The sequence below is a fragment of the Elephantulus edwardii genome, unplaced genomic scaffold (assembly GCF_000299155.1).
Source record: "Elephantulus edwardii isolate Elephantulus edwardi_28Jun2011 unplaced genomic scaffold, EleEdw1.0 scaffold00049, whole genome shotgun sequence".
NCBI lineage: Eukaryota > Metazoa > Chordata > Mammalia > Macroscelidea > Macroscelididae > Elephantulus > Elephantulus edwardii.
This window is the reverse complement of record NW_006399799.1, coordinates 12,281,126-12,308,839: the sequence shown is the minus strand read 5'-3', so window position 1 is coordinate 12,308,839 and position 27,714 is coordinate 12,281,126. Positions and strand designations below refer to the sequence as shown.

Here is a 27,714-nt window from a genome sequence, read left to right as displayed (position 1 = left end):
GATTGATTCAGTGACTGGGGTAATCGGGATGGGTGTGTCAGAGGCGGTGCGGTTGGCGCAGGATAGAGCAGGGTTTAGGGCTGTTGTGCATAGGGTCACTATGAGTCGGAAACGACTCGACGGCACATAACAACAACAACAACAACATGGATGTTTTGTTGCCATGGTTTATCGGGCTTTTTTGCGAACTCCTTCAGGTAGTAACTTTCTACTTTAGGATACTTTTAAGAATAAGCAATATGGGAATTTTTATTTTTGTGTATTTGTGATTGAAATAATTTATTAGAAAGTTAAAAAGAAAGAATTTAAACTTTATAATAGAAAATTAGGCAAAGGATGCCCTTAATGTTCCCTGTCTTGTGGTCAGCCCAAATTTTTGTTCTTTCCAATTTCCTCTACACAAAGGCCCTGCTTAAAACATTTTTTAATAAGCTGGAAGAGTGAGATTGGGACATGACCTTTCTGAAAAGGAGAGGGAAGAAACAAACAAACAAAAAAAATAGCTGCTTTCATTGGGATCAGGAAGGAGATTATTTCATTAGAGCTAAACAGTGAGATTATCTCAATTCAAACAATTGTATGGCTTGAAGTCTCCACGCGGGCAGTTACTCCAGCAAAAGCTCAGCTGGAACGGGACACAGAGTCTGTCAGAACCAAGGCATAGGGAACGATACAGACTGAAGTGTCTGATTCATGGACCTGAGAGCCCACAGAGTCCCAGCAAAGATGCTCACAGAATGTAACAATCAGCAAATAGCATCCTACTGTGCAGGACCCAGTGAAGATGACTATCTCAATGGCTAACAGCAGATTTGGGGAAAAGATGTATAAGGAGGGAATACTGAACCATCATCTAAGAAAATCATAGTCTGCCTGGTAGAACTGTGCTTTCAAAGCTTGATCTTGTAATTTATATCCTACTAGTGTCCCTGAATGGTGACAAATGGTGATCCGTTGCTAACAAAAAGATTACAGGTTCAAGTCCATGCAGTGATACCTTGGAGGAAAGGTCTGATGATCTCCTTCTGAAAACTAGGCATTGAAATTTCTATAGAGCACAGTTCTATTCTGACATACCATGAAGTTTACATAAGTTGGAAACAATTCAAGGACAACTGCTTTAAAAAAAATTCCCATCACTCATGGCCTTACTTTAAGTAATATAGGCCAACTTTGTTCAGTAAAGGTCATTTGTTTCTACCCTCTGTGGACATTTACTTATGCACATTTTGAGGTACAGAGGTTAAAGGTTTAACTTCCTCTTTCCAACAACTAATGTCTACTTATAATCTGGAAAAAACACTCAAGATGCAAAGTGGATCTGCATATTTAAGGCTGTATATTTTTATAAGAAGTTACTACAAAAGGGTGTTTGCTCATCAACCTCCATCATCCTATACATAGATGGACAATCTCCTGTGAATTTACAGCTTGGAAACTCAATGGAGGATCTATGGGATGGTTCCAGTTCTATGGCCATGAGAGAGAAGTAGGAATTAAATGTCATCATACTGAAAATTCTGGAAGCGTAATGCCTAGCCCTGATCTATGGCACACAAAGCAGGTATTCTGACCTGGCTTACCCAAGTTATCGATCTTGTATTTCCCAAAAGTAAATGCTTTCTCATATGTTTCAATCACTATTGTAAAAGTAAACAGAAGGCAGAAGAAGTGACTGTGTAGCAGGATTTCAAACTGGTCAGCCAGGTTCTGTTATGGGTAATAAAGTGTCACTAGAATGAACCCAAATTTTGAAAACGTGAGTGAACCAAAATGCTAACTAGAAAGGAAAAACCACAAGTTGAAGCCCAGTTAGAAATGCAATCTCCCTGTTAGAAAAGAAGGGCTGCAAGGGAGTTGCCTAGCAACCAAATCTCTGGACCAGCAGAATCAAAAACAAATGTCTTTGTTGCTATGTGCTCTCAAGCAGACTACGACTCACTGCGATCCTATGAACAATGAATGTGAACCCTGCCCTATCCTACACCTACCTCATCATCTCCGATATGCTTAAACCTATTGTTACAGTCCCTGTGCCAACCATCCTAGGAGGACCTTCCTCTCATGGTCAGCCCTCACCTTCCCCAGCATGAGGTCTTTATTCATGGATTGGCCCCTCCTAACCACATGCCCAAAGTATGTGAGAAACATCGTGATATCTATATGATTGCTTGTCTTTACAGTTTGCTCTTAGGCGCACTACACTTATTTGTCAGTTTGTTGTATTAGGGGAGTGATTTACATCTTGCTGCTTGTTTTGTAGCTTAGGCATGTAATGGGCTCTTGTGTGTCAGGAAGTGTGAGGATGGCGCAGGACAGGACTGGGTTCAGATCTTTTGTTCATAGGGTTGTTATGAGTCGTACTCAACTCAATGGCACCTAACAACACAACAACAACAACACGTATATGCATGTTTGTTTCTCATCTGCTCTTATGACTACAACATTTGTCTGTTAGTTTGCTGTACTGGACTGACTTTCAGGTTGCTGTGATACTGAAAACTATGCCTCAGTTATTTCATGTACCAGCAGAGTCACCCATAGTGGACAGGCTCAAAAGAGCTTCCAGATTAAGCCAGACTAAGAAGAAGGGATTGACCATCCACTTCTGAAACAAGAGGTTTTGAAAACAAATGAGCCATGCTCAAAGACAGGGCTGGAAAAATTCAGTGCCATTAATCTGGCTCCTGAAAAGGCTCACAACATTCCTTCCAGGTAGCCCATTTCAGGGCTTCAACTCATTCTCCTTCTAGTTAGTGTTCCACATTACCCAGCTTTAAAAAATCTTTGGTCTGTTCCAGTTTCATCAGTCACACCTGGACCAGTTCAAACTAGTTCTAAGTCCTAGTGGATGGGAAGGATTGCTCAGCTGACAACTATGCAATCATTTCAGATATTGCCAAGTGGACCTGATATTTCAACATCATAATTAAACTCCCTCATAATCATGTGTTTACATTCTTTTATATATAATAAGCACTTAATATATGTTGGCTGATAAAACTGGTAGTAAACTGTAGTGCAATCATATAAATTTGGACATTAAAGATAGCTCACATTCAAACAGTGTCACTCTCTTCCCTCTGGAGCAGTGGTATTCAGCTATGGCAATTTTGTTCTCCAAGGCATTGGCAATGCAATGTCTTGTGGCATTTTTTTTATTATCAAAACTAGTGGAGGAGAGAAGCCAATGCTGGCATCTATTAGGCAGAGGCCAGGGATGTTGCTAAACACTCTACAATGCAAAAGAGATCCGCAAACAACAAAGAATTGTCTAAAATGTCAATAATATGAAGTTGAGAAATCCTGTTTTAAAGGAACCATTTTAAATTCATCTAGTTTAGAGAAAAGAAAAAATATATATATATATATCTTTAGAGAACCTTCTCTTATTTGGTTACAAACAGATAAACATTCAGAGAAGAGAATTCAACAATTGGAGAGAACCTGAAGAGTCAGCTAGTCCGAGCATGATCAGAAAAACTTACTAAGAAGTCAAGTCATGTAACCAAGTTTATAGCCAAGATCATAGGCCACTGGAATTGCAATCATCTTTATACCCCACTCGCCAAACACATCCTACACATGGTAGATGCTCAGCGAATGGTCTGAGAGCCTGTACTTTAGGTGTTCTCTTTTATTACAACATACAATTCCCTATCTGCTACTGGGGGGCCCAACACCTGAGATTGTGGAGGACACTTACTCACACCCTATAGTATTGAGAATACCATGGACTGCTAGGAAAACAAACAGATGCGTCCTGGAAAGGGTTAAACTGGGTGGCTCCTTGGAGGCAAGGATTCTGAGGCTCCGTCTAACATACTTTGGACATGTTGTGAGGAGAGACCGGTCCTTGGAGAGGGACATCATGCTTGGGAGGGTGGAGGGACGGCGCAGGAGGGGAAGGCCCTCTATGAGGTGGATTGATTCAGTGACTGGGATAATCGGGATGGGAGTGTCGGAGACAGTGAGATTGGCACAGGACAGAGCAGAGTTTAGGGCTGTTGTACATAGGGTCGCTATGAGTCGCAAGCGACTCGATGGCACATAACAACATAACAACAACATATCACCAGCACTCCCATTCCCCAAAGGAAGACCAGAGAGAAGAAAAGTGCAGCACACTGGAGCTCAAGAACCAGAGGCCAGGCAAAAAAACCCCAACAAAACAAAAAACAAATAAACCCAAAACAAACAAAAAACCCAAAACAAAACACCAAAACCAAAAAAACCAGAGCCAATCAATACTTCAGTTGCATCAAGGAAAGTTCACACCTTTCATAAAGGCCTGACATAAAACCTTCTGAGTCAGCAAAAGAGCCTTTGTGCAAGACCGTGTAACACATGAACTTCTTTCCACAAGTGATTGCAGGAGCTTTTCTGACACAAAAGAACCGACAGTAAACAGTCTGAAAAATAAGTGCCGGTTTAACCAGATCACAACTGTATGCAAACAAGCTAGAGACCTTTTATTTCTAAACAAACAGTAGACCAGAAATGAATTCTGGGACTGCTGTGTACAGTGGCTTGCTAAATGTCACGTAAAACTAGACCTAGTTGAGGTAAAAGAACCAAAGTTGGAGACTTGTTTACCTTTTCAAAAAGAAAATATTTACCATAATCTGTCAAAATCTAGATGTTTTCTGCTACAGAAGGAATGTTTTAGAATCAGATCTAATGAGGGGCTAGTCAAAAAGTGTGGAACAAAGCAGGCAGTAGGCTAGAGATGCAAGTCATGTGCATAGTAAAATGCTGTAATGGGAATATTACGCACAGGAATGCAGGACAGGTCTGGGGCAAGGCGGGGGTGGGGAAATCACAGCTTCTAAAAGAGTCAAAGTATGGTTCCTCAAATTAAATACATCTATTTCAGTGGATATAGAGAAAGCTTCTGAAATTGCTGCAAGGTTATTCCTAATTCTATGGCACCTAAGAACAGCGTCTAAATATTTACTCCCATCCTAAGGGCTGCTATTTCAGCCTCCACTTTCACAGCTCAGGCTAGATTTTCCCCAAGATGATGCGTCACACCAAACCTCCAACCGAGAGGACACAGTGCTAGCTTCTTCGTGACTAACTCCAGCTTTCAATGTGGCACAGGTGCCAAAAGCACACAAATGAACTGGCACCAAAAAGCAATTACCACAAGGCAACTGTGAAATTCACCTGCTCGGCTCCCTCGAGTATCACAGATTTTGAACTAATCTACTAATAGTATGAAGTGACTTTAGAAAGCCAAAACAAGAGAAGAGAGTATAATCTCAACACATATTGGTAAGATGATAGTATTCACAATGTGGGGACATGGGCAGTCTGTATCAGACACTGCATATTAGGTAAGCAGAGACACATGAGAAATGGTTCTTGACCTCACAAAATTTACAGTCTAAGAAAACCCAAGTTGGGGAGCTCTGGTGGCCTAGTGGCAAGAAACCGCACTGCAATCCCAGAGGAACACGGTTCGAATCCACCAGATGCTCTGCCGGAGAAGGAGGCACAATATCCTCCTGTACCAGTCGGATCTGATTTGACGGTACACGCACACAAAATAATTAAAAAAAAAAAAGAAAACCCAAGTTAAAAAATATTCAACAGCTATATCCTTTGTCTGAAAATGAAGGGCTTGTTATCCACCATCCCTGCAGACGGAATTTAAATGAAGGAGGCAGTATGAACAACATAAAATACCACTCAGCAGTACATTATTGTTGTTGGATGCTCCTGAATCAGTGCTGACTCATAGTGACCCCACGTACAACCGAATGAAGCACTGCCCAGCACCGTGCCATCCTCATAGTCATTGCTGTGCATGAGCTCACTGTCACAGTCACTGCCACTGCACTAATCCATCTCATAATATCTGTTGTACAATAATATTTCCAAATATCAGGTAGGTAATGTGGGAGCACTGGTCCATCTTGCTTCAGCCTGAAATCCTGAAATCTTTTATGATCAAGCCTGGACTCTACTCCTTAATCTAAAAATATACCTAATGTCATAAAGCAGATTAGAATGGCAGCCCCACAGGAAGACAATGTCGGTATGGTCTAATGGGACACACTTGATAACTATTTACAATCAAGGAGTACCGTGTGAGTATTCAAATCTGAGCACATAAATAACGCATCAGTCTAAAAGTAATCCAAAAGTTTACACTGCCGTAACTACTGATAATACTAAAAAACTGAAAGCCAGATATCCGACAGTTAGACAAGAATTAAATAAAGACATGCTCACATGGGAGATGTTTATGGTAAAATGTTAACCAAGTAAAGCTAAATGAAATTATTATATGGTATTGAGCTGGCAACCCAAATGTCCATGGTTCAAGTCCACTAGCTGTTCCATGGAAGAAAGATGGGCAATCTCCTCCTGTGCAATTAACTACCTCTGAAAATCTGCTGAAAGGTCAGCTATGGGTCAGTTCCAACTTGATGGTAGACAACAGCAATAGTCCAAACAAAAAAATGGGTGGTAAGGATTATGGTAAAATATCTTCCCATCATTATATTTTTTTCATATTTTCTAATGAAGAGATTGAGGTTGCTAACAGTTATAGTTTGTTTGGCTCCACAGTGAACACTCTTGGCACCAGCAGGCAGGAAATCAAAAGGCAAATTACACTGGGAAAGTAGGCTGTAAGGGACTTCTCAACAGTACTGAGAAGATACGATGTCAGTACAGAGACTAAGATGTGCCTGATTCAGGCCATGGTCTTCATAAGTACTTGCTATGCTTCAGAGAGCTGGACAATGAAATGACTAAGGATGACAGAAGAAGAAATGATGCCTTGAGTTATGGTGCTAGAGAAGAGTCTTGAACATTAAATGGACTGCCAAGAAAACAAATAGGTCTGTCTTAGAGAGGGTGAAACCAAGTTTCTCCTTGGAGGTTAGAATTTTGAAGTTCCATCTCACATACTTCGGGCATGTGACCAGGAGAGAGTGGTCCTTGGAGAGAGATGTCATGCTCAGAAGGGTGGAGAAACAGCACAGGAGAGGAAGACCCCAGATAAGATAGATTGATACAGTAACTGGGGCAATAGTGTGTTGAAGTCAGTGGGATTGGCTCAGGGCAGGGCAGAGTTTAGAGCTGTTGTACATAGGATTGCTATAAGATGTAGGCAACAACAGCAACAAATTTTACTATTATCAACATAGACAACTTTCATTATCAGTAAAAATAAAGGAGAAATTTAGCATCTAATGATAAAAAAACACCAGCATTTCCCCATCTCTTCATGCCTCAAAATACCACAAGACAAAAAAGGTCTGGGAATCTGTTCCAATGGCAATAAATCTCTTTTTTTCTTAAATGCATGAGAATTCTAATTAAACTGGCCCATATTTTCACTCTGCCCAGAATCAGCCTTTTAATTGGTCAGTCTGTCTGGCTGCCTCTGTTCACAGACTAGGCTCAACACCAAGTGAGAAGGCTCAGAAGAGAAGCTGAGTTAGCTGGTCTTTTTTTATTACATGCTTCATTTAGTGAAGTTTCCTTTCTGTCTTGTATGAGGTGAGAGTGTGACTACAGCAGTCACACTGTGGGAAAGATAGTTTCTCTAATTCCGCCTTGATTTGAAACTGCTACTATGACTAAACTTCTTATGTAGAGAGATAAAGCCCAACCCCAGCTCTACACAGATATTCTTTTATTAAAAACATTTTTCCACACAGCAGAATGGTTTGAATCTTTTAGAAGCTACACTTAAGTTGGTTTTCATTAGGTCTGTTGTTTACAACTATTTTTGTTTTAAAAAACAAAGGCATTGTGGTGAGCTCTGGTGGCCTAGTGGCAAGAAGCTGCAACTGCAAGCTCAGAGGTGCACAGTTCAAATCCACCAGATGCTCTGCTCGAGAAGGAGGAACAATGTCCTCCTGTACCAGTCAGATCTGATTTGACAGTACACACAAAAAATAATGACATTTTTTTTAAAAAAACCACACACACACACACACAAAAAAAAAAAAAAAACACCCAAAGGCATTGTGGTCAAAAGAGGGAGTTTCCTTCCTATTTCTCATCTGAGGGCTGTTTTAAAAGAAAGAAAAAAAGAAAAAATAAATAAATAAAAACCACCCCAAGCTTTATGCTGTAGCATAAGATGTTACTAGCTCACACCAAACAGTCTTTAAGAAATTATTTTTCAAAGGCATAAGAACAAAAACAACTATCTAAACAAAACATCTTAAGAAACAATTTTTCAACCCAAATCTAGCAACACTATAAAAAAACTCATTTCGAAGTTAACAAATCTGGGGACTTCCAGTACGGCCAAAAAAAGAAGTAGTTAAAATTTTTACTGTATGTGCACTTCAGAGAAATTAGGTGAAGTAATATTGTTGGCTTATCATGTAAAAGCCACATTTAAAGATGTAAGTTCTGGGTTTGAGAATTGGGGACTTTGCGTCTTCTGTCACTAGCTATAAAAGATATTGTGGCTATTTAAAAAAAAGAAAAGGTGCTCTATTTGCTCAAAAGCACTAAGCAAGCACAGGCTTCTCAGCTACAATCTCTTCTTCTGCTTTATTCTTCTACAGATAATAAAATGAGGTATGTTTTTTTCTTTTTTTCTTTTTTAGGTGAAGTAAAAGAACATGAAGCCTGAGGGGACTTGGTCCTCACTATTTCAGATCAGGAAATTTCCTTTTGAAAGCTCAGGTTTAAGTACAAAAAGGAGATGATGCTAATAAAGCATTCTCCATGCGGGCTTAGAAAAGCTAGTTTTTGTTGTGTGCCGTCGAGTCGCTTGCGACTCATAGCGACCCTATGTACAACAGCCCTAAGCCCTGCTCTGTCTTGTGCCAATCGCACTGCCTCTGACACACCCATCCCGATTACCCCAGTCACTGAATCAATCCACCTCATAGAGGATCTTCCCCTCCTGTGCTGTCCCTCCACCTCCCAAGCATGACGTCCCTCTCCAAGGACCCGACCCTCCTTACAACATGTCCAAAGTATGTCAGAGGAAGCCCCAGAATCCTTGTACTTTCTAAATAAACCATACTGAATATGTAATGACAAGCAATCAGAATATCTACAGGGAATACACAATGAGGGGGAGTGAGCTACAGTCAATAAAAAATTATCAATTATTTAACATTAATTGAAAGTGAAAAGAAGCAGCAATTAATGAAGTTTTATTATTCCCCATTGGATATTACAAAGGTAGAATGCCAGGGCAAGCGTTAGCCACACATGAGGAGCAAGGGGTGGAGGAAGGAGTTGGACAAACTGAAGACAACCACCAGGACAACCTTACGCTGATGGATGGCCACAGCTGAAGGTGAATTTGGCTCATCTCTGGGATTTTCCACTGGGGAGTACCTGCTGTTCAGTCATCAGTGGACCGGCATCCACAAAGCCTGTGGAGAAATATGGGATCCAGAAGAGTGGGGTAGGGAAGGAGAAAGTTTGGAAAAGGGAAGTGTCAAATACAGTAGCAGAATATTAAGATCATTAAACATAAGGCTTCAAAAAGGATATCAATTAAAATGGACTAGCTGAAGAGAACTGATAACTGTGGAAAGCAGTGGGATGTACTTTTTTGAAACATCAAATCACATTTTAATTACATCTGTGTAATATAACAGCACAGAAAAATAAATATAACTTGCCAAGAAATTAATCTGGGGGCAAAAGAAGACAATGAAATACTGGCCATTATTATAGTACTAACTTTTTCAAACAATGAGGGTCCCATATCAGTGGCCTTCACAGCAAATAATCTAAAAGCAAACACACTCATATGCCACTAAAATCTTTGGTGGCCTAATTCCAGTCCATCAATGTACCAAGGGCCCAAATGCAGATGACCTACTTGACAAAAAAGAGCAACTCTAGAAGTACTGAACTTGTTTAATAACTCATTAATACAAAAACTAGTAAAAACAATTTTTAGAAGCTTTGCTTTTGAATTTATTAACAGCAATATCATACATCCACTGAAGCCGTGTGTGGGAATCAGAGGGTATAGTTAGAACAATATGTGGCATAAGGAATATTAGCTCCACCACAATTATTTTAGCTATCAAGACAAGACTGTGTTTAAAAGTTGCAATTATAAAAATTCTTTGTACTTTTTTTTCTCCTCTTTGCACTTTATGTGTCACTGACTTAAGCTGTCCAAATGTAGATGGGACAAAGTTTATGCATGTCACACCTACTCTGGGTGGGAACTAACTTCCTAAGTAATTAAATGATAAAGTGCTACTGAAAGCAGTCAACAGTCAAATTTAGGCTCAACAGAAGTCAATCTGCCTAGTCATATACGCTAACTATATAGGCTATAATTGAGTTATCATAGTATTTCCTGAGAGTAATTATTGTTTCAGCAACAGTCAAGATCTTTCAGAACCTCATTCAGTAGAAGTTATATTTACCAGGAAAACTCTCTTATTTCTTGTCTAAAATAATTTCACTATTATAAGGGGAAAGAATTACATCCTGGAGAATTTTCTAAGTGCTTCTGTGCCTTTGAGATCTCTAGTGGCATGTGGAGGCCAACCAAAAGGTCATTGGTTCAAATCTACCAGTTACTCCCCTGGAGCTTTATAAGTAGGCAGTCTGCTTCTGTTAAGAGCCACTGTTTTGGAAAATCTAAGAAGTAGTTCTTCTCTATCCTAAAGAATTAACTCAATGGCAGTGTTTGGTCCAATCTTTGCTCCTCTCTATATCACAAAGAACTGAATTTCCCAGATTCCCTTGCAAACTTGTGGACCAATGAGAGGCAGAGAAAGGGATAAATGGAAGCTGTTGAAGGAAAGTCAGAGGCATGCTCCGTCTCTAACTTTGCCTGGGCTCCAGCTGCCACCCAGACAGCTCCTCTTTCTATGCTTCTGGCTCATATCAGATGGCTCAAGCGTCTATAATTTGGTGACACCAGCACCTTCTACAGTCCTTGGGCACAGTTACTCCCAGGTGTTGTCTCAATAACTCTAGTTAACCTCTTGGTTCTATCTGCTTGTAAGACCTACAGTGGTTTCTGTTTACCCTAACTGGTTTCTGACGGATGCAGCTTTCAAAGCAAAATGTAAAACATTTTTAAGAAAATGAATAGGTTTCCTAAGAATGAAAGAATAATTCAGATACACTCTAGATGATTTCTCCTAATAAGTAATAAAAGATACATAGATTACAAAAATCCATTCTTTCAAACAAGTTAAGGATCAAGAATCTTCTCTGTGCTTAGCACTGTTTTAGGTCCTAAAACTACTAATCTTGAACAACAGGCACCAACCTCTGCCCTCACAGAGTTTGTATTCTAGCAGATATGTCAACTGTGGTAAATTAGGATCTTAAAAAATTAACCAATATAAGAATACGGCTTTAATAATAGAGGATTTTGGAAAGAGTGAGTTTAAAGTGTTCTTCTCTACATAGATGGACTCCTACCTCTTCAACATGGCAAGCTGAGCTGTCACATTCCAGGGATCAATACAATACCATCTTCAAAGTTAGTGTCTACTAAAACTAGTCACTTTCTCAAAAAGAAATACAACTGTGACCAGGAGTTAGGAAGACACAGTAACAAGAGTTGGGTATCATACCCTTAGAATGTAGAACATGTATGCATGTTTTATGTAGATTCTTGCTTGGTATATTTTTCACGGGAGATGTGAATTGAAGGATTTGGGTCTGTCTAATGTCTCTTTATCTCTTCTATGTGGCACAAAGGGAATCCTGCAATGTAACAAGTAAAGCAGTTACAATGTACATAATGAGTAAAGTGTTGCAGTCACAAATTGCATGGCATTATTTCCAAGATGGAATTTTCAGGTAGAAGAACAGAACCATGAGTCATGTGGCAAATAGTTATGCAGATAACTTTGCCCAAGTAAGCTGCCACCTACACACCGGAATTACATCAGCTGAAAAATGTACAGAGTTTTCTGATTTATGTGGAAACAATGTATTTGATGAAGAGTGTATTGAACAATATAGCCATTGGTGTATGTAATCTAAACTCTGAGCAACCAAGAGCATGTAGAAGTACTAATCTCCTTAGGCATAAGAACATGATCAGATTCAAAAATCAAAATTCACAATTCCACAAATGATGTAACATCTGCTGCTGACTTTTCATTAGCCTTTTCTAGGACAATTCTATTACCCAAGAAGATTTTTAATACATTTCCATGGTAATCTTGTGAGCACAATATTCAGACCTTTTTTATTCTCAGCAATTAGGAATCATTTCGTATCTGCAGTTTGTGTAATTCCACTTAAGTAGCAGGAATAGCTCCAGTGTGATGAGCTTCTTCTACAACAGGAGTCTAGAGAATAATATGTATATATAATAATAAATTCCATATGCTTCTGAAAGTTGGATCATAAGTAAGAAGATTAGAGGAAGAAGTGATGTCTTTGAATTGTGGTGCTGAAGAAGAATACTGACTATGCCATGGACCACCAAGAGAACAAACAAATCTGTCTTGGAGGAAGTGCAATCCGGGTGCTCCTGTGAGGCAAGGATGGTGACATTTTCTCTCACATACTTTGGGCATGTGGTCAGGAGGGCCCAGTGCTTGGAAAAAGACATCATACTGGGAAAAGTGGAGAGTCAGATGGATTTCACACAGTGACTGTAACAAGTATATGAGAAATGGTGAGGATAGTGCAGGGTAGGACAAGGTTCAGATCTGTTATTCACAGGGTCACTGTGAGTTGGAGTCAACTTGATGACGCTTAACAATAGTAAAGCCATAGGGCAAGTCAACTGCAGAACTAGGATTAACTTCATTGGCACCTGTTTACTGGTAAAATCTTACCTCGTGCTCTCCCCAACACATAGTCAAAATATACTAATGAACCCCTGTCATTTCTCCTCATCCACACATGCATACACAAACAAAAGACACACCTTGGAGCCTCTGCACATTCCATTTCCTCTGCAAAGAAAAACAAAGCCCCCTAAAGTTCATTTGGCAGACTCATGCTCATCCTTTAAAGACTCAGCCTAATGTCATTCTACCCAGGACTTCTAAGGCCAACTTGATTGCCTTCCTCAATGCTTTAATTTCTCCCGATACACAATGCCATGATGCTAATGACTACACTGCACAATCCACCTGTTTACACATCTGTGTCCCTACTGGACTGTAACATGCTTGTGGCCAAGGACCCTATCTTTTAATCTATATATCCTGGTAAAGACCAGTGATAGTGGTAGTTAAGAAATAAAACTGTCTATTGTTGTTGTTGTGTGCAATGGAGTTGACACCAACTCCTGAAGAACCTATGTGCAACAAATTAAAACCTTGCCTAATCTTTCATCATCCTCACAAAATCTGTTGTACTTAAGTCCATTATTGCAGTCATTCAGGGAGCTCTGGTGGTCTAGTGGGTAAGAAATTGTGCTCTCAATCAAAAGCAGGGTTCGAATCCATCAGCTGCTCTGCAGGGGGTGGGGGGAGTGGGGGTGAGGATCGGGGAAGATGGGCAATCTCCTCCCATGCAATTTACAGTCTCTGGAATACCTGCTGCTGGAGGATCAGCTACAAATTAGTTCTGACTCAACAGCAATGAAAGGAAGAGTGTGTACTCTTCTCATTAAGGGCCTTCCTCCCCTCTGACCCTCTTGTTTTCCAAGCATGCTGTCCTCTTCCAGGCACTGGGCTCTCCTTATAACATGCACAGGATCTCACTATCCTTATCTCTAAATAATACCCTTGCTGCCCTTCTGCCAACACAGATTTGTTTTTCTTCACCAACACAATTTAAAGGCATTAATTCTTCCTTGGTCTTCCTTAAAGTTGGACATTTACATATTACACTGGGGAAATCTGCTGCAAAAGACACTTTTTAAAAAGTGTTAAACAACAAAGATGTTACCTTGAGCATTAAGATGCATCTGATCCAATCTACTGTGTTTTTAACTGCTTCACATGCATGTGAAAGCTGGACAAGAAATGAGGGAAATCAAAGAAGGATTGATGCATTTGAATTATGATGCTGGTGAAGGATACTGCATATACTGCCACAAAAAAAGAACAATTTTGCTTTGGAAGAAGTATACCCTGGATGCTCCTCAAAAGTGAGGCTGGTGAGACTTCATTTTATGTATTTTGGGCATGTTGTCAGGAGGATTAGTCCTGAGGGCATCACATTTGGTACAGTGAAAGGTCGGTGAAGAAGACGACCCTGGGCAAGGTCTGTTAGCACAGGGGCAGCAATGTGAGTTCAAACCCAGGAAGGATCATTAGTTAGAAGGACACAGCGCTGGACAGTGCTTTGTTCTGCTGAGTTAGAAGCAACTTGACAGTGATGAACACAACAGCATCCTGGTACAGTATCTGACACAAAGTCAAGCAGGAGTTTCTGAATCAAACGAGTATGGATCTCGTAAAGATTTTCCCCTAAGGGGTTTGGCCTTTTGTACTTTCTATCTAATTGCCAAAAAATTATCTTTAAAGTACAAGAAAAATGAAGAGGCAGAATCTCCTAGGGAACAAGTTTAACACCTTGACATTAAAAGGCAACCTAATGGGAACTTTGATAAATTAGTTTCTGTAAAACTGTGTCAACCTCACCACAACCGTCAGAGTTAAAGTGCATTAGGTGTGAGATCCCAGATTTGATCTTGGCCAGAAAAGGATGTTTAACAACTGAAAATGGAAGCAGAACTCCTTATGTTCTGATGGATTTCTTTTTTTTTTTTTTTTTTTTACATTCTCAAAGGGTACTGAAGATACAGCTAAAAGAATTAAAATTTGATAGGTAAGTTTATGTTCAGAAGAATGAAATTTAACAACAAATTATTTCACCATTAACATAAAACAAAGCTAGCTATTCATTTATGGGAGTTAATATTCAGGGCTGAGCTTAAAAAATTTCAACACAAGAAAAATTCCGATTCTATATTTCATCCAATTTTGGAAAATCAACAAACATCCAGAGACTATCCTCACGGATATCATTAAGAAAACCTGCAAAAATGCCAGAACCCCCAAAGATAGGAAATGGTTTTGGCTTAAAGACTAGGGGATTATTAAATGAGTCATTCTAAGTGTGCTTTTCAGTAATCATGATTTTTTAAGAGCATAGCACTTTTTAAAAACATAAGTTGACTTAGAACTCATTTGGACAGCAAGGCTCTGAAATGCTGAGCCATTTTTTTCTTAACAATATTTCTATAAAATAACACACTGGTTTATCAACTTTTTTTATATAAGAACAACAGCTACAATGTCAAGTCTCTCACTCAATTTGGCATCTCAACCATCTAGGTCTCCGTCCACTTCATAAACAATTACAGTAATTCTTACAGGAAATATGAAATCCTTACAGCACTGAAGCTACCCTACCTTCAGGAAGTCATTCTGATAGTCATTCAGAAAGTGCAAATAATAAAATAAGTAAGATCAGCATAATAATAATAATAAATAAGATGCTAGGTCTGTCTTGGAAAGGGTGAAGCCAAGTCTCTCCTTGGAGACTAGGATTTTGAAGCTCCGCCTCACTTACTTTGGGCATGTGGCTAGGAGAGATCAGTCCTTTGAGAAGGACATCATGCTCGGAAGGGTAGACGGACAGTGCAGGAGAGAGGGAGACCCCAGATGAGAAGGATTGATACAGTAACTGGGGCAATGGAGGTTGGTGTGTCAGAATTAGTGAGACTGGCTCAGGACAGGGAAGGGGGTCGCTGTACATTACAAGTGACTCAATGGCATATAAAAACAATAACATACTAGGACAGGTTTGGAAGCAGAAGTGGCATCCACTTCCTAAACAACGCCTCCAGAAACTCTATGAACTTTGATAAATGTCGATAGTTGAAGAGGGGCTTCAGGCCTTTCGTTCATAGGGTTGCTATGAGTCATGCTCAACTCGAAGGCAATCAACAACATTGTTAAAAAAATTTACAAGGCCCTTTCAACTTTTGAACAAGAAAAATTAAGCTGAGAAAACTAGGTCCTGTGCTAAATAAAGGTCACAATGCCACAATAGAATAGTTGGCTATTCTAACACCAAGCCTTCCTATTATCATCTATTCTGCATCTTTGCTCCCTGAAAGGTGGCCTCATGTGTGCCATGGATGGGCCTGGGATACTTTACAAGGGGCCCACAATGAAAGATGATGTCTTCCAAATGACTAAACTTCATCTTAATATTCATATTTCAATTTAGTCAAACCAGCATGTGTATAGCTTTTGAAAGCCTCCTGAAAGAATGAAGTAGCTCTTCAGTGTGTATGGAGAGAGACTATCTTCATGTTCTCCATATTACCCTGCTGATTATAAATACATCAAGAACTATGGATAGTATGCTACTATTTGCATAAAAATTCTGCAAAGGAGTATATTTTAAATGTAGGGGTTTTCTTGTCTATGCATAGAATATAGCTTAAAAGGTAAAAAAGACACACAAAAATATCTACCAACATTAGTCATCTCCAGGAAGGGGAAGTGGTGGCTAAGGAACCAGGAACAGAAGTACAACTTTTCACTGTATACAACCTCTTAGGGAACTTTTTAATTTTAAACCACACAAAAATGCGGCATCATAAAAAAAAAGTTAAATTAGAATAATATATAACTGAAACAGAAACAGTGTTTATGTTCCCTAGTCTTTAAGCCAAAACCATTTCCTATCTTTGGGGGTTCTGGAATTTTTGCAGGTTTTCTTAATGATATCCGTGAGGGTAGTCTCCGGATGTTTGCCAATTTTCCAAACTTGGATGAAATATTGAATTGGAATATTTCTTGTGTTTAATCTGAGGTGAAACAAGACAGAGATGAGATATATACAATAAAATAAGACAAAAGTAAGAAAAAAATTACAAAATTCCTGTAAGACTCAAGAATTCCATGTGGTACTTCACAATCTAAAAGAAATATTCCTCAAGGCCATACATTTTCTTCTATTTAATTCTTTGTTTACCTTAACAGCTCTCAGTTTCTCAAAAACTTTGATATTGAAAAAGGAGTACTCCAAGAGTAGGCAAAAGTATTTAGGTTGTTAAAAAAGTAGATTCCTTCATAGTAAAAAAAATAGTGTCTAGTTTAAACCACAGTCTCTGAAGGAGTTGTTTGACACACTAATAAAATCTGGACCTGCAGAGCTAAAGATGAGTACAATCATCCTATTAAGTAACTAGCCAAAACCAAAATTAATTTGACCTTAACTAAGATAAAAAAAAACCCACTGATGTTTCTAGAATTTTAAATATGTTTATCCTCTGTACTATTACTTATTCACTTTCTTTGGGCTTATTTTTAGGAAGAACAGCTCTTATAAGTGAGCTTGATCCAAGTCATGGTCTTTTCAATTACTTCCTATGCATGTGAAAGACAGTGATTAAGAACAGAAGAATCACTGATGTTTGAATTGCTGCATTAGAGTACTGAGTATCTCACAGACTTCCAAAAGAACAAGCAAGTCTGCCTTGGAGGAAGTGCAATCAGGATTGCAAAGATGTTCAAAACTTCTTCTTACACACTTTGGATATGTTGTCAGGAGGGCTCAGTGTTTGGAAAAAGACATCATGCTGGGGAAAGTAGGGGGTCAGAGAAAGAGAGGAAGACTCAATATGTATTTTGCACAGTGACTGTCACAATGAGCTTGGGTATATGAGAGATGGTGAGGATGGTGCCGGAGAGGGCAATTCCCATCAGTTGTTCACAGATCACTAGGAGTCAGAGTTGACTTTCTGGCATCTAACAATAACTACAAAGATTAGTACTTAAACCAGTTCAAAATTTACCAGAGAAGCCATATGAACTTGAAGGCTTTGGAGAAATCACTTCTGTGGTGACTTCTAGTGATTTTAGAGGAAATGATCTGTTGCCAGATAAGTTGGTAGGTGCTGATGAGTAGGTTCAAACCCATGTACAGCAAACTCCTAGTCCTCAAAATTGTCATTTGAGCTCATTGTTGTAGCTACTGTGTCACTCAATCACAATCAAAGTCTTGCTCTTTTGCACTGACACTCTACTTGACCAAGTATGATTGTCCTCCAGGGCATGGACTCTCCTGACAACATGTCCCAAGTATATGAGACAGAGTCTCACCATCCTCCTTTCTGAGGAGCATTCAGGCTGTACTTCTTCCAAGACTAAATTGTTAGTTCTTCCTGTTATCCATAGTACATTCAATATTTGTTGCAAATACCCTAACTTAAAAACACAGATTCTTTGGTCTTCTTAAGTCATTGTACAACTTCTACATGCATATGAAGAGACTGAAAATACTATGGCTTGTGCAGGTCTATCTTAATCCTCAAAGCAACATCCTTACTCTTTAGCACTTTAAAGGAGTCCTTCGTAATAAATTTATCCACGACAATGCATTGATTTCTTGACTATTCCACTGGCACTGACTGTGGATTCAAGTAAATTGAATTCTCTTACAATAATATTTTCCCATGTTACCATGTTGCTCAGAAGTCCAGTGGCTAGGATTTTTGTTTTCTTTTTGTTGATTTACTGAAGGTTGTAGTGTTTTGATCTGCATCAATGTTTCAAGTTCTCTTTGCTTCCTCAAAACAAGGTTGTATCATCTGCAGGCTGAAGATTGTTAATGAATCTTCCTTCAACCCTGATGCCACTTTCCTTTTTAAACAATCTTATCAAATTATTTGTTCAGTATGCAGATTGAATAAGCATGGTCAAAGGATACAACCCTAATACATACCTTTCCTGATTTTAAACAAGTTTATTATCCTATTCCTCTGTTTGCCTTATTCCTCTTGGTCTTTGTACAATTAAATATTCTGAATTCTAATTCTTTGCAATTTATCCATAATTTGTTATGATCCACACTGTAGAATGTCTTTACATAATCAACAAAACAAAGTGTCTAGAGAGGAGAAAATAAGACATGAGGGCACAGGGCTGTGAATGTCTATCTGAAAGGGCCAGAGGGAGTAAGAATAGCCCATCCACTCACTGATCCAGAGCAGAAAGCAGATAAAAAGCCTGTAGCCAAGCCTCATGGTGCCTGTAGTAACCCACCAGCAGCAAGAGGTTCATTTATTCATTGTTGACTCCCAAACTCAGTTGTGATACTGAGAATGGGGTTTATTAGGGAAGTAAGTTGGAGAGTGGGGAAGGAAAAGAATATCATCCAAGTCCAGATTTTAGTCCAAGCTCCAAGGTACAATCCCTCAATTAGTCCAGGCTCTAGTTTTAGTTCAGTAATTAAATCCAAATCATCCAGCAAGGTTTGCCTTAGAGCAGTTATAAGTCAGCTTCTCCTTCAAGCACACAGCAAGAACAACAAAACCTTTAACTGTGGCCAGCATAAATGCAAGAAGTCTCAGGTCACACCTTGCCAAAGTTTCTCAACAGCAATGCCACAGTCTCTCTATCACTACCACCCCGGTCTTGCTCTCATTAAGATCTTGCTGCAGTCTCCTTTAAGTCTTGCCACCACAAGTCTTGTTCACCTCAAGCTTTTCTGCCACAAGTTTTGCTACTTAGTGTGGGAATCACTTTTTCTCTTATCCTAGTCTCACAGCTGTTGATGATTTGCAAGATTATGTGTCGGCAGTTAAGGTAGCTGAAGACCAGAAAAGACTAACTGTAATGACTAAAAAAAAAAGACAACTTTTAGGCTAACACCACATAGAGTTATAAACATATTTCTCGTATTCTCAGCTTTCAGCTAAGATCCATTTGACATCAGTGATGATATCCCACATTTGCTAACCTTTTCTGAATTCAGTTTAAATTTCTGGCAGCTCCTTGCTGACAGTTGTTTTTAACTATCTTCAGGAATATTTTACTTGAGTGTGATATTAATGGATAATGTTTAATATTAAATGCATTTGGTTGAATCACTTTTCTTTGAATGGACACATATATGGACCTCTTCTAGATAGATAGTCAAGTAGCTGTCTTCCAAATTTATTGACATAGATAAGTGAGTGCATTGTATCCATTCACTGAAATATCTTGTTTTCCATCACTTCCTAGAGCCTCCTTTTTCACCAATGTCTTTAGTGTAGATTAGACTTCTTCATTACCCTTGGACCTTGATCATATGCTGCCCCCTAAAATGGTTATATAGTAATAAATTCTTTGCAGTAAAGTAACTCTGTAAATTCCCTCCATCTTCTTTTGATGTTTCCTGTGTCATTCAATATTTTCCCCATATGATCCTTAAATACTGCAACTTAAAGGTGAACTACTTTTCTAATTATTTCATTTTGAGAATTAATTTAATCTTATTCAGCTTTAACATGAATATGGATAAACAATGCTGCAGTTGGGATCTGGACTGCTCTCACTGATGACTGCTGATAAAGTATTCCCAGTGAATAAGTCATCAGTTTGGCTAAATTCTACCATGAGATCTCTAGTGCACATTCTAACACCAAGGTCCTATTTTCCTTCTTTGATTCCAACGTTTTTATTCCAATCACCAGTAGTTCTTAGTGGAACTTAATTATAAGCTTGATCAATTTCAGACTGTAGAAATGGGTAAAAAAGAAAAATAGTCACCATCTTAATCTTTGGCATTAATGGTTGTATGAAAATTTTAGTAACAGTTGTATTAACTCATCTTCCTCATAAGGTCTATAGATTTCATCCTATCTGACAGCATTATATTTCAGGATAAATCTTGAAATGTTCTGATGATGACTCTAACACCAATCCACTACAATTTATTACTCCTGGCCTACTAGACCATACAACTGCCTGCTCCAACTGTCAACACTGGGTCATTTCAGCTTGCTAATGCTTAGGATTAGAACTCTGGTGGCTCTGATGGTAATAAACTACACTATAATCACAAAGGCATGCAGTTCAAATCTATGAACTGCTAAGAAGGATGGGCAATCTCTGTCAGTGCACGGAAAAATCACTGGAGAGTCAGCTATAGGTCAGTTTCAACTGGATGGCACACAAGAATAATACCTAGAATTAGTGAGCAATGTCACTCGATCCTATTCATATTGAAACTGCCTAATATTAAATTAATTCTTGCTTGCTGAACTTAAGGAGGACTTAAGGCTTTTGCTACAAGATACAAGGCACAAGGATCAAGGACTGCAGCCTGCAATATGGATTACATCTCAGCATAAAGAAAACAAAAATCTTCACCAATGGGTTAATAGGTAATATCATAAGATAAAGAAATAATTGAAATTGTCAACATTTTTCATCTTGTTTGGATCCACAATCAATTTCCTTGGTACCAGCAGATCAAGAGACGTATAGCATTGAGAAAGTCTCCTGTGAGGGATCTCCCCAAAGTCCAGAAAAGCAATGATGTCAGTTTAAAAACGAAGGTGTACCTGATTCAAGCCATGGATTTTCAATTTACCTGCTATGCATCTGAGAGCCAGACAATGAACAAGGATGAAAGAAGAAGAATCAATGTCTTTGAGATGTGGTGTTGAAAAGTGTCGAATATCTCATGAACTGACAAAAGAACAAATAGATATGTCTTAGAGAAATGAGTACTCCTTGGAGACAAGAATAGCAAAGCTTTATCTTACATACTTTCAGCATGTTGTTAGAGAAAGCTATTTCTTGGAAAGGGACATTATGCTTGGAGAGGTGGAGGGTCAGTGAAAGAGGAAGACCCTCAACAACAAATACTGATACAGTGATTTGACAATGGGCTCAAGTATGTTGGGAATGATCAGAGTGGTGCAAGATAGGGCAGAGTTCAGATCTGCTCTGCTATTCATATTGTTGCTATGAGTCATACTCAACTTGATGGTACTTTTTTTAAAATTAATAAAAATATTTTATTGAATTTCAGGAACTTGGTACTTTAACTTGATGGTACTTTTAACATCAATAACAATATTGATCTTCTTTTGTTACATTTCATTTTCTAAAACTTCCAATTTTTCTTGATTTATACTTTGTACATTTCATGTTCTCTCTAACAATGGATGAACAAATATGTCTTGGAGAGGGTGCAGCCACAGTGCTCTTTGGAGGCAAGAATGATGAGACTTCACCTCACGTACAATGGGCCTGTTGCTAGAAGGAGTGATTCCTTGGAGAAGGACATGATGCTGAGAAGGGTGGAGGGTCAGCGAAGGAGAGGAAGACCTTCAACAAGGTGGATTGACACGGTGAATGCTGCAATGGGCTCTTGTGTGTCAGGAAATGTGAGGATGGCGCAGGATAGAAGAGGTTTGAGATCTTTTGTTCATAGGGTTGCTATGAGTCGTACTTGACAGCACCTAACAACAACAACAACTACAACTAACAATGGATGGTTCCAGCTTCTCATAATGAGTTGTATCACTTCAATAAGTTAAGGTCCTAAAAAGCTTTACTTCATCCATGTCATTAAAGTAACAACAAGGATATTTTCAGTATCTTACAACCTAAATAGTTTATCAGGTAGCACTGTATCAGACCATGTTCCACTACTATCCATAAGGTTTTCTTTGGCCAGTTTTTTTACTTAATTTCCAGGCCCTTTATTCCAGTCTATCTTAGTCTAGAAGTTCCACTGATGCTGTCTACCATGGGCGACCCTCCTGGTTTCTAACAGTTTCCAGCATAACAGAAATCTGAAGCCACTATAGTACAACAAACTGACATATCAGCGGTAAGAGTAAGTGATGCTACTGTTATGTGCCAATGAGTTCATAGCAACCCTTTGAACAAGTGATGTTGTTATTGTTGTGTAGAGTCAAGTAGGAACCTACTCATAGCTGAACCTCCAATGGGCTTTCAGAGGCAGTAAGTGACATGGGAGGAGACTGCCCACCTTTCTCCCATCGGTCATCTGGCAGATTCAAACCATGTACTTTTGTATTGGCAGCACAATTTCTTAGCACTATCAGAGCTCCAAGAACAAATGATAGTATTTTCTTAAATGGTAAGTATCAAATCTATTTACTTTCCACACCAGAATTACTCTAGGGGCTTGGAGGTCATGGAAACTGATGAGCTTAGAACTCAAGGGAATTAAAAATTCATGTTATAGACTGAATTGTGTCCCCAAAAACTGCATGTTGTAAATCTTAATCTCTGTGATTATAATCTCATCTGGGAAGGTAATGTCTTCATTATGGTAATGAGATAATGTGATTAGGGGAGTAGAAATTGTTTTAAAGAAATCTCTTCTGAGATACCAAAACTCAAAATTCATTGAAATTAAGTCAGAACGTAAGACCCTCCTGGGTTTCCGAGGCTGTACATCACATGGGAAGAGACTGTTCATTTTTGTCTCTAAGAGCTGCTGGTGAATTCAAACTGCCAGAGAAGTGTGGCCTTTGGGTTAATAGCACAACTCCCTATGGACTAAGTCACCAGAGCTTCCTATTGAAAAGATCTAAGAAAGCAAGAAAAAGAAGAGGAAATAAAACTGAGGCCAAAACTGTCTTGGAGGAAGTAACCAGAGTGCTCCTTAGAGGCAAGGATGATAAAACTTCTCACATACTTAGGAGGATGCTGTCAGGAGGGGATGGATCATACTTAGAAAAAGATATCATGTTTGGGAAGGTAGAGGGTCTGCAAATGACAAGAAAACCCTTAATGAAATGAACTGACATATGACTGCAACAGGCTTGAGCATCAGAGAGATTGTACAGATAGTACTGGACAGGGCAAGGTTCACAGCTGTTGTTCACTGATTAAGTCACTATGAGGTGCAGTTGGCTCACTGGCACCTAACAATACCACCAGGTTCTACACAGTTCTCCATTTTCTGAGTGATAACCAAAAATCCCCAAACCTACTACCATCAAGTCAGTTCTGACTCTTAATAACCCTCGTAGGATAGAGTTGACCTGCCTTATAGAGTTTCCAAGACTATAATCTGTACAGACATAGACTGCTCGCTCTTCTTTCTCCCATGCAGTGGTTAGGTGAGTTCAGAGTTCAAAGTCCTAATCTTTTTTGTTAATGCCAAATGCCTTTACCATAGTGTCACTGGAGTAACCAGTGCCTCTCAAAGTAACAAAGGGCATGATATAGATTTTAAAATCTTAAACTTTATTTTATCCAATAGTCTTAAAATTCCTCTCCTAACTAAATGAATTGTTTATCAGCCCTAACAGGTAACTTAATCTATCTATTTAAGTGTCTCTTACTTCCAGGATCTGATAGCTGTTCTCATGATCACTGTAACAACAAAAATTAGACAAAAACAGGGGGAGGGGAGTGTTGGGATTGAAAGAGTAGAAGGAAGAGAAACCTCAAAAACTGTCTTAACTAGATTGAAAGATGACTGACTATTGTCATCTTATTTGTAATACAATGGTCAAGTCACTGAAGTCATTGAGCTAAAAATAAAACTTAACACTTGAAAAGAAACTTTCAGGAACCAGGATCCTACCATCAATAGCAATCAATAAAGTTTGCAAGTCAGCGGTCCCTAGTTCTTATGGAGAACTAGCTACCTGGGTAATGTTATTGACTGGAATGGAAAACAATGGAAAATTTGGAGGAAAGAGTGGTGAATCAACCTTTCTCTTCCATTTGCTACATTTTATTAGGTTATGAGTAAGCATGAGAGTGTATGAGAAATGGGGAGTGGGAGGGGGGACAGAGAATCATCAAAATGGCATCTGACTGACCAAATGTAGCAATGCTCACTCCAAAGGTTCCTACATTATGACTGTCAGCTTGAGGACACAAAGACTATGAGCAAAGCAAGCACACTCCTAAATGTTAAACTAGAACAAGATATAGTGAGAATCAGCTATAAGAAATTAACCTGTTCCACATAAATTAACGCTAAAAGCACTTGTTAAAATGAATTCTTTCTAATGCAAAAACTCCAGAAAGAAGTCTTTGAGCCTTGCCCTCCCACAGAAGTGCATGCCATTTACCTTATTGGTAGAGGTCACTAAAATGTACTAGTAGGTGTCTAAAGCAAGACAGCATTCTTCTGTTTTTCTTGCCTAACCTTATTTTTCTGAAATAAAGGGTAATTACAGAAAATCATGAAGTATGTATCTCCTTTTTCAACACAGATAAGTACAAATACAACCGCATCTTTGTTTCATACAATATGCCCAATATCCTACATTGACAAACAACCTTGGCAAAGCCACTGCATTGTGGACAAAAGTAAAATAACAATAGTCACTAAAATCTTATCAAAAGGGGGAAGAATTTTCCAACTTCTCCAATTTAATATCAACGAATTAAATAAGAAAACAGGAAACAAAATAATGACAGAAGCTTGTAACTAAATTGTGAGTGCAAACATTGCACTAATAACCAAGTTTCCCTGTCATATTGATTTTTAATGCATCAAACCATGAATCTTTGAGGACACAGAAAACAAAAGCTAAATCGTGCTTCCCATTTTCAAGGACCACATTTCACCTTTAGAAGTATAACCAGCATGAAGTCACAAATTCGGTGCATCTTTTCATTTCTCCTCTCGAATGATTACATGAATTCTGCACTACAGTCCAAATCTGCTAGTTTGGGCCATCACACACACACATCAGGCCTCCAACGCACTCCACAACCCAGAGCTAAGACTGTCTAGAAATCCGCACTGTGTCACTGCATAAGACAGTTTCCTGCTGCACACATCCAGGAAGAAAGCCATCCAAGCACGCTGTCAGATATCAGTAAGGCTGTAAATGACAGAAGTATTTGCTAACCAAACAGCAGAGCAGCAACATCGCCACCTTTAAAAATCGTTTAAGCAGTTTTTGTCCTCGTCATCTCACTTCCCTCGTCCTCCCCCATTCTTTCTCTCTCTCTCTCTTACACACACGCACACTGCAATTTATCTCCAGGTTTGCAAGAGAGCAGCTGCGAGCTCTGGGCTACCTTTGGACTGACAACTCATTCAGAGCCTTAGAAGACGTTCTCATAGACACACACCACAGCCACTTCCACCACCACCGCTCGCTCGCTCTCGCCCTCACAACCTCTTCCCATGCCAGTCCCCCAGTTGCTGACCACCTAGCAGCTCTTCAGCACGAGCTCCACGCGTTACTATTTAAAGACGATTTGGCGGACCTTAGCTCAGGAAACCCCCTCCCCACAAAGGCCACCCCAACAGCACGGCCCGGAAGCAAGCCCCCCAGCCCGCCGGGAGAGATGTACTACCTTTAGACTGGCAGTCTGCACAAAACTTATTATCCTCTTCCAGCAGCAGGTTGGCCAAGACCGCCTGGTACCGATCCACGTCCTTCACCGATTTGCCTGTCATGGCCAGGGTGCCGGCGGGGGCAGAGGGCTACGTGCCCTCCTCGCCCCCAGATGCCTCTGCTTCAGTCTGGGAGCGAAGACTCCCGGTCCCCCGCCCAGGGGCACCTCCTGAGCGGGGTAGAGTCCTTTTCTCAGGCCTGGTCACGCTCCCGTTTTCTGATCAGCGCTACCCGACCCCCTACTCTGCAGCCCCTCAGTGAGGCGCCCCCTGGCGGTCTTAGAGAAAGGCCCGAGACCAGAGGAGGCTGCTGGATTAAGGACCCTTAATCCAGACAAAAGGTGTTATAGGTCCTCCTCGCTGCAGGACGTACACACAGCCCCTCGGCCTGTCTCTGAGGGCTGTGCGTCTCAAGCCTCGGTTTCCCTGGCAGCTGTCGCCTACTCAGCCACCACCTCCGCCGCCTACTTCCGGCAGCTCTTCCTCTCCACCTCCACCCAGTCCTGCCCGCGCATGCGCCCCGCCCCCCCCCCCGTACTGGGCTCTTCCCTCGGCCCCGCCTCCCAGGAACCAATCGCTGTTCCTGGTGAAGTGAAGGGCGGGGCTTGGTGTGAGGGGGGGGCAGAGGGAGGAGTGGACACGCCCCCTGCATGTCCTTGGAAATGAATGAATGGAGCTTGATGGAAAGGGAGTAGAAGTAAGAGAAAACAACTAACATTTAATGAGCTCTTATTAAGTACCAGGTACTTTGCTAAAAGTATTACACGAATTACTACAATTAATCCTCTATACTTGGTAAGTTAAGGACGTGTCCTCCTTAGGTAAACTGATGTTACCAATGTATCATCCTTATGCAACTCAGAGTAGTCCAGTTCTTTCCTTCAGAAGGGAATAAAACCCTAACCTGGAATACGGAAAACATCACACACTTCTCAAAATATCTGAGGATTCTAGTCATCTCTCATTTAAAAAGTCTGCTCCTACTGAACTCTGTACCAAACCAGGAAGCTGTTGTCAAAAAAGAACAAGGAAAAACATTGCACGGTTTAAAATCAAGAAAAATTTGCATAAAAGCTATAACCTCTTTCCATGTCTATTCAATCTATATATTGTTGTTGTTGATGTTGTTGTTGTGTGGCATCGAGTCGCCTGTGACTTATAGTAACCCTATGTACAACCTACCCTATCGTGAGCCTGTTTCACTGACTCAGACACACCTAATCCCATTGCCCCAGTTATTGAGTCAATCTATCTCTTGCAGGGTCTTCCTCTCCTGTGCTGTCCCTACACCCTTCCAAGCATTATGTCCTTCTCCAAGGAATAGCCCGTCCTGGATGCGTGCCCAAAGTATGTGAGATGGATCTTCAAAATCCTTGCCTCCAAGGAGAAACTTGGTTTCACTCTCTCTAAGACAGAGCTATTCTCTTGGTGTCCCATGGTAGGTTCAATACTCTTCTCTAGCACCACAACTCCAAGGCATCAATTCTTCTTCTGTTATCCTTAATCATTGTAATTGCAAAAACCCCAATGGCATGGGAAAAAAAATTAAAAACAAAAATAAATTAAAAACAAATAAAAAATACCATGGCATGGGTCAGGTGCGCCTTAATCTCTAGAATGACATCACTACTCCTCAGCACTCTGGAGAGGTCCCTGACACCAGATTTCCCTAATACA

The 27,714-nt window shown here is 39.8% G+C and overlaps 1 protein-coding gene across 1 annotated transcript in view; it reads right to left on the bottom strand.

The window, feature by feature from the left end:
• Positions 1 to 26,462, bottom strand: part of SMAP2 (small ArfGAP2) — a 71,405-nt gene extending 44,943 nt beyond the window's left edge. Inside the window, exon 1 of the mRNA XM_006886507.1 lies at positions 25,998 to 26,462. Within this exon, the coding sequence (XP_006886569.1) occupies positions 25,998 to 26,100 (103 nt within the window). The 5' untranslated portion in view covers positions 26,101 to 26,462. The remainder of the gene's footprint in view (positions 1 to 25,997) is intronic.
• Between the last annotated feature and the right edge of the window lie 1,252 nt (positions 26,463 to 27,714).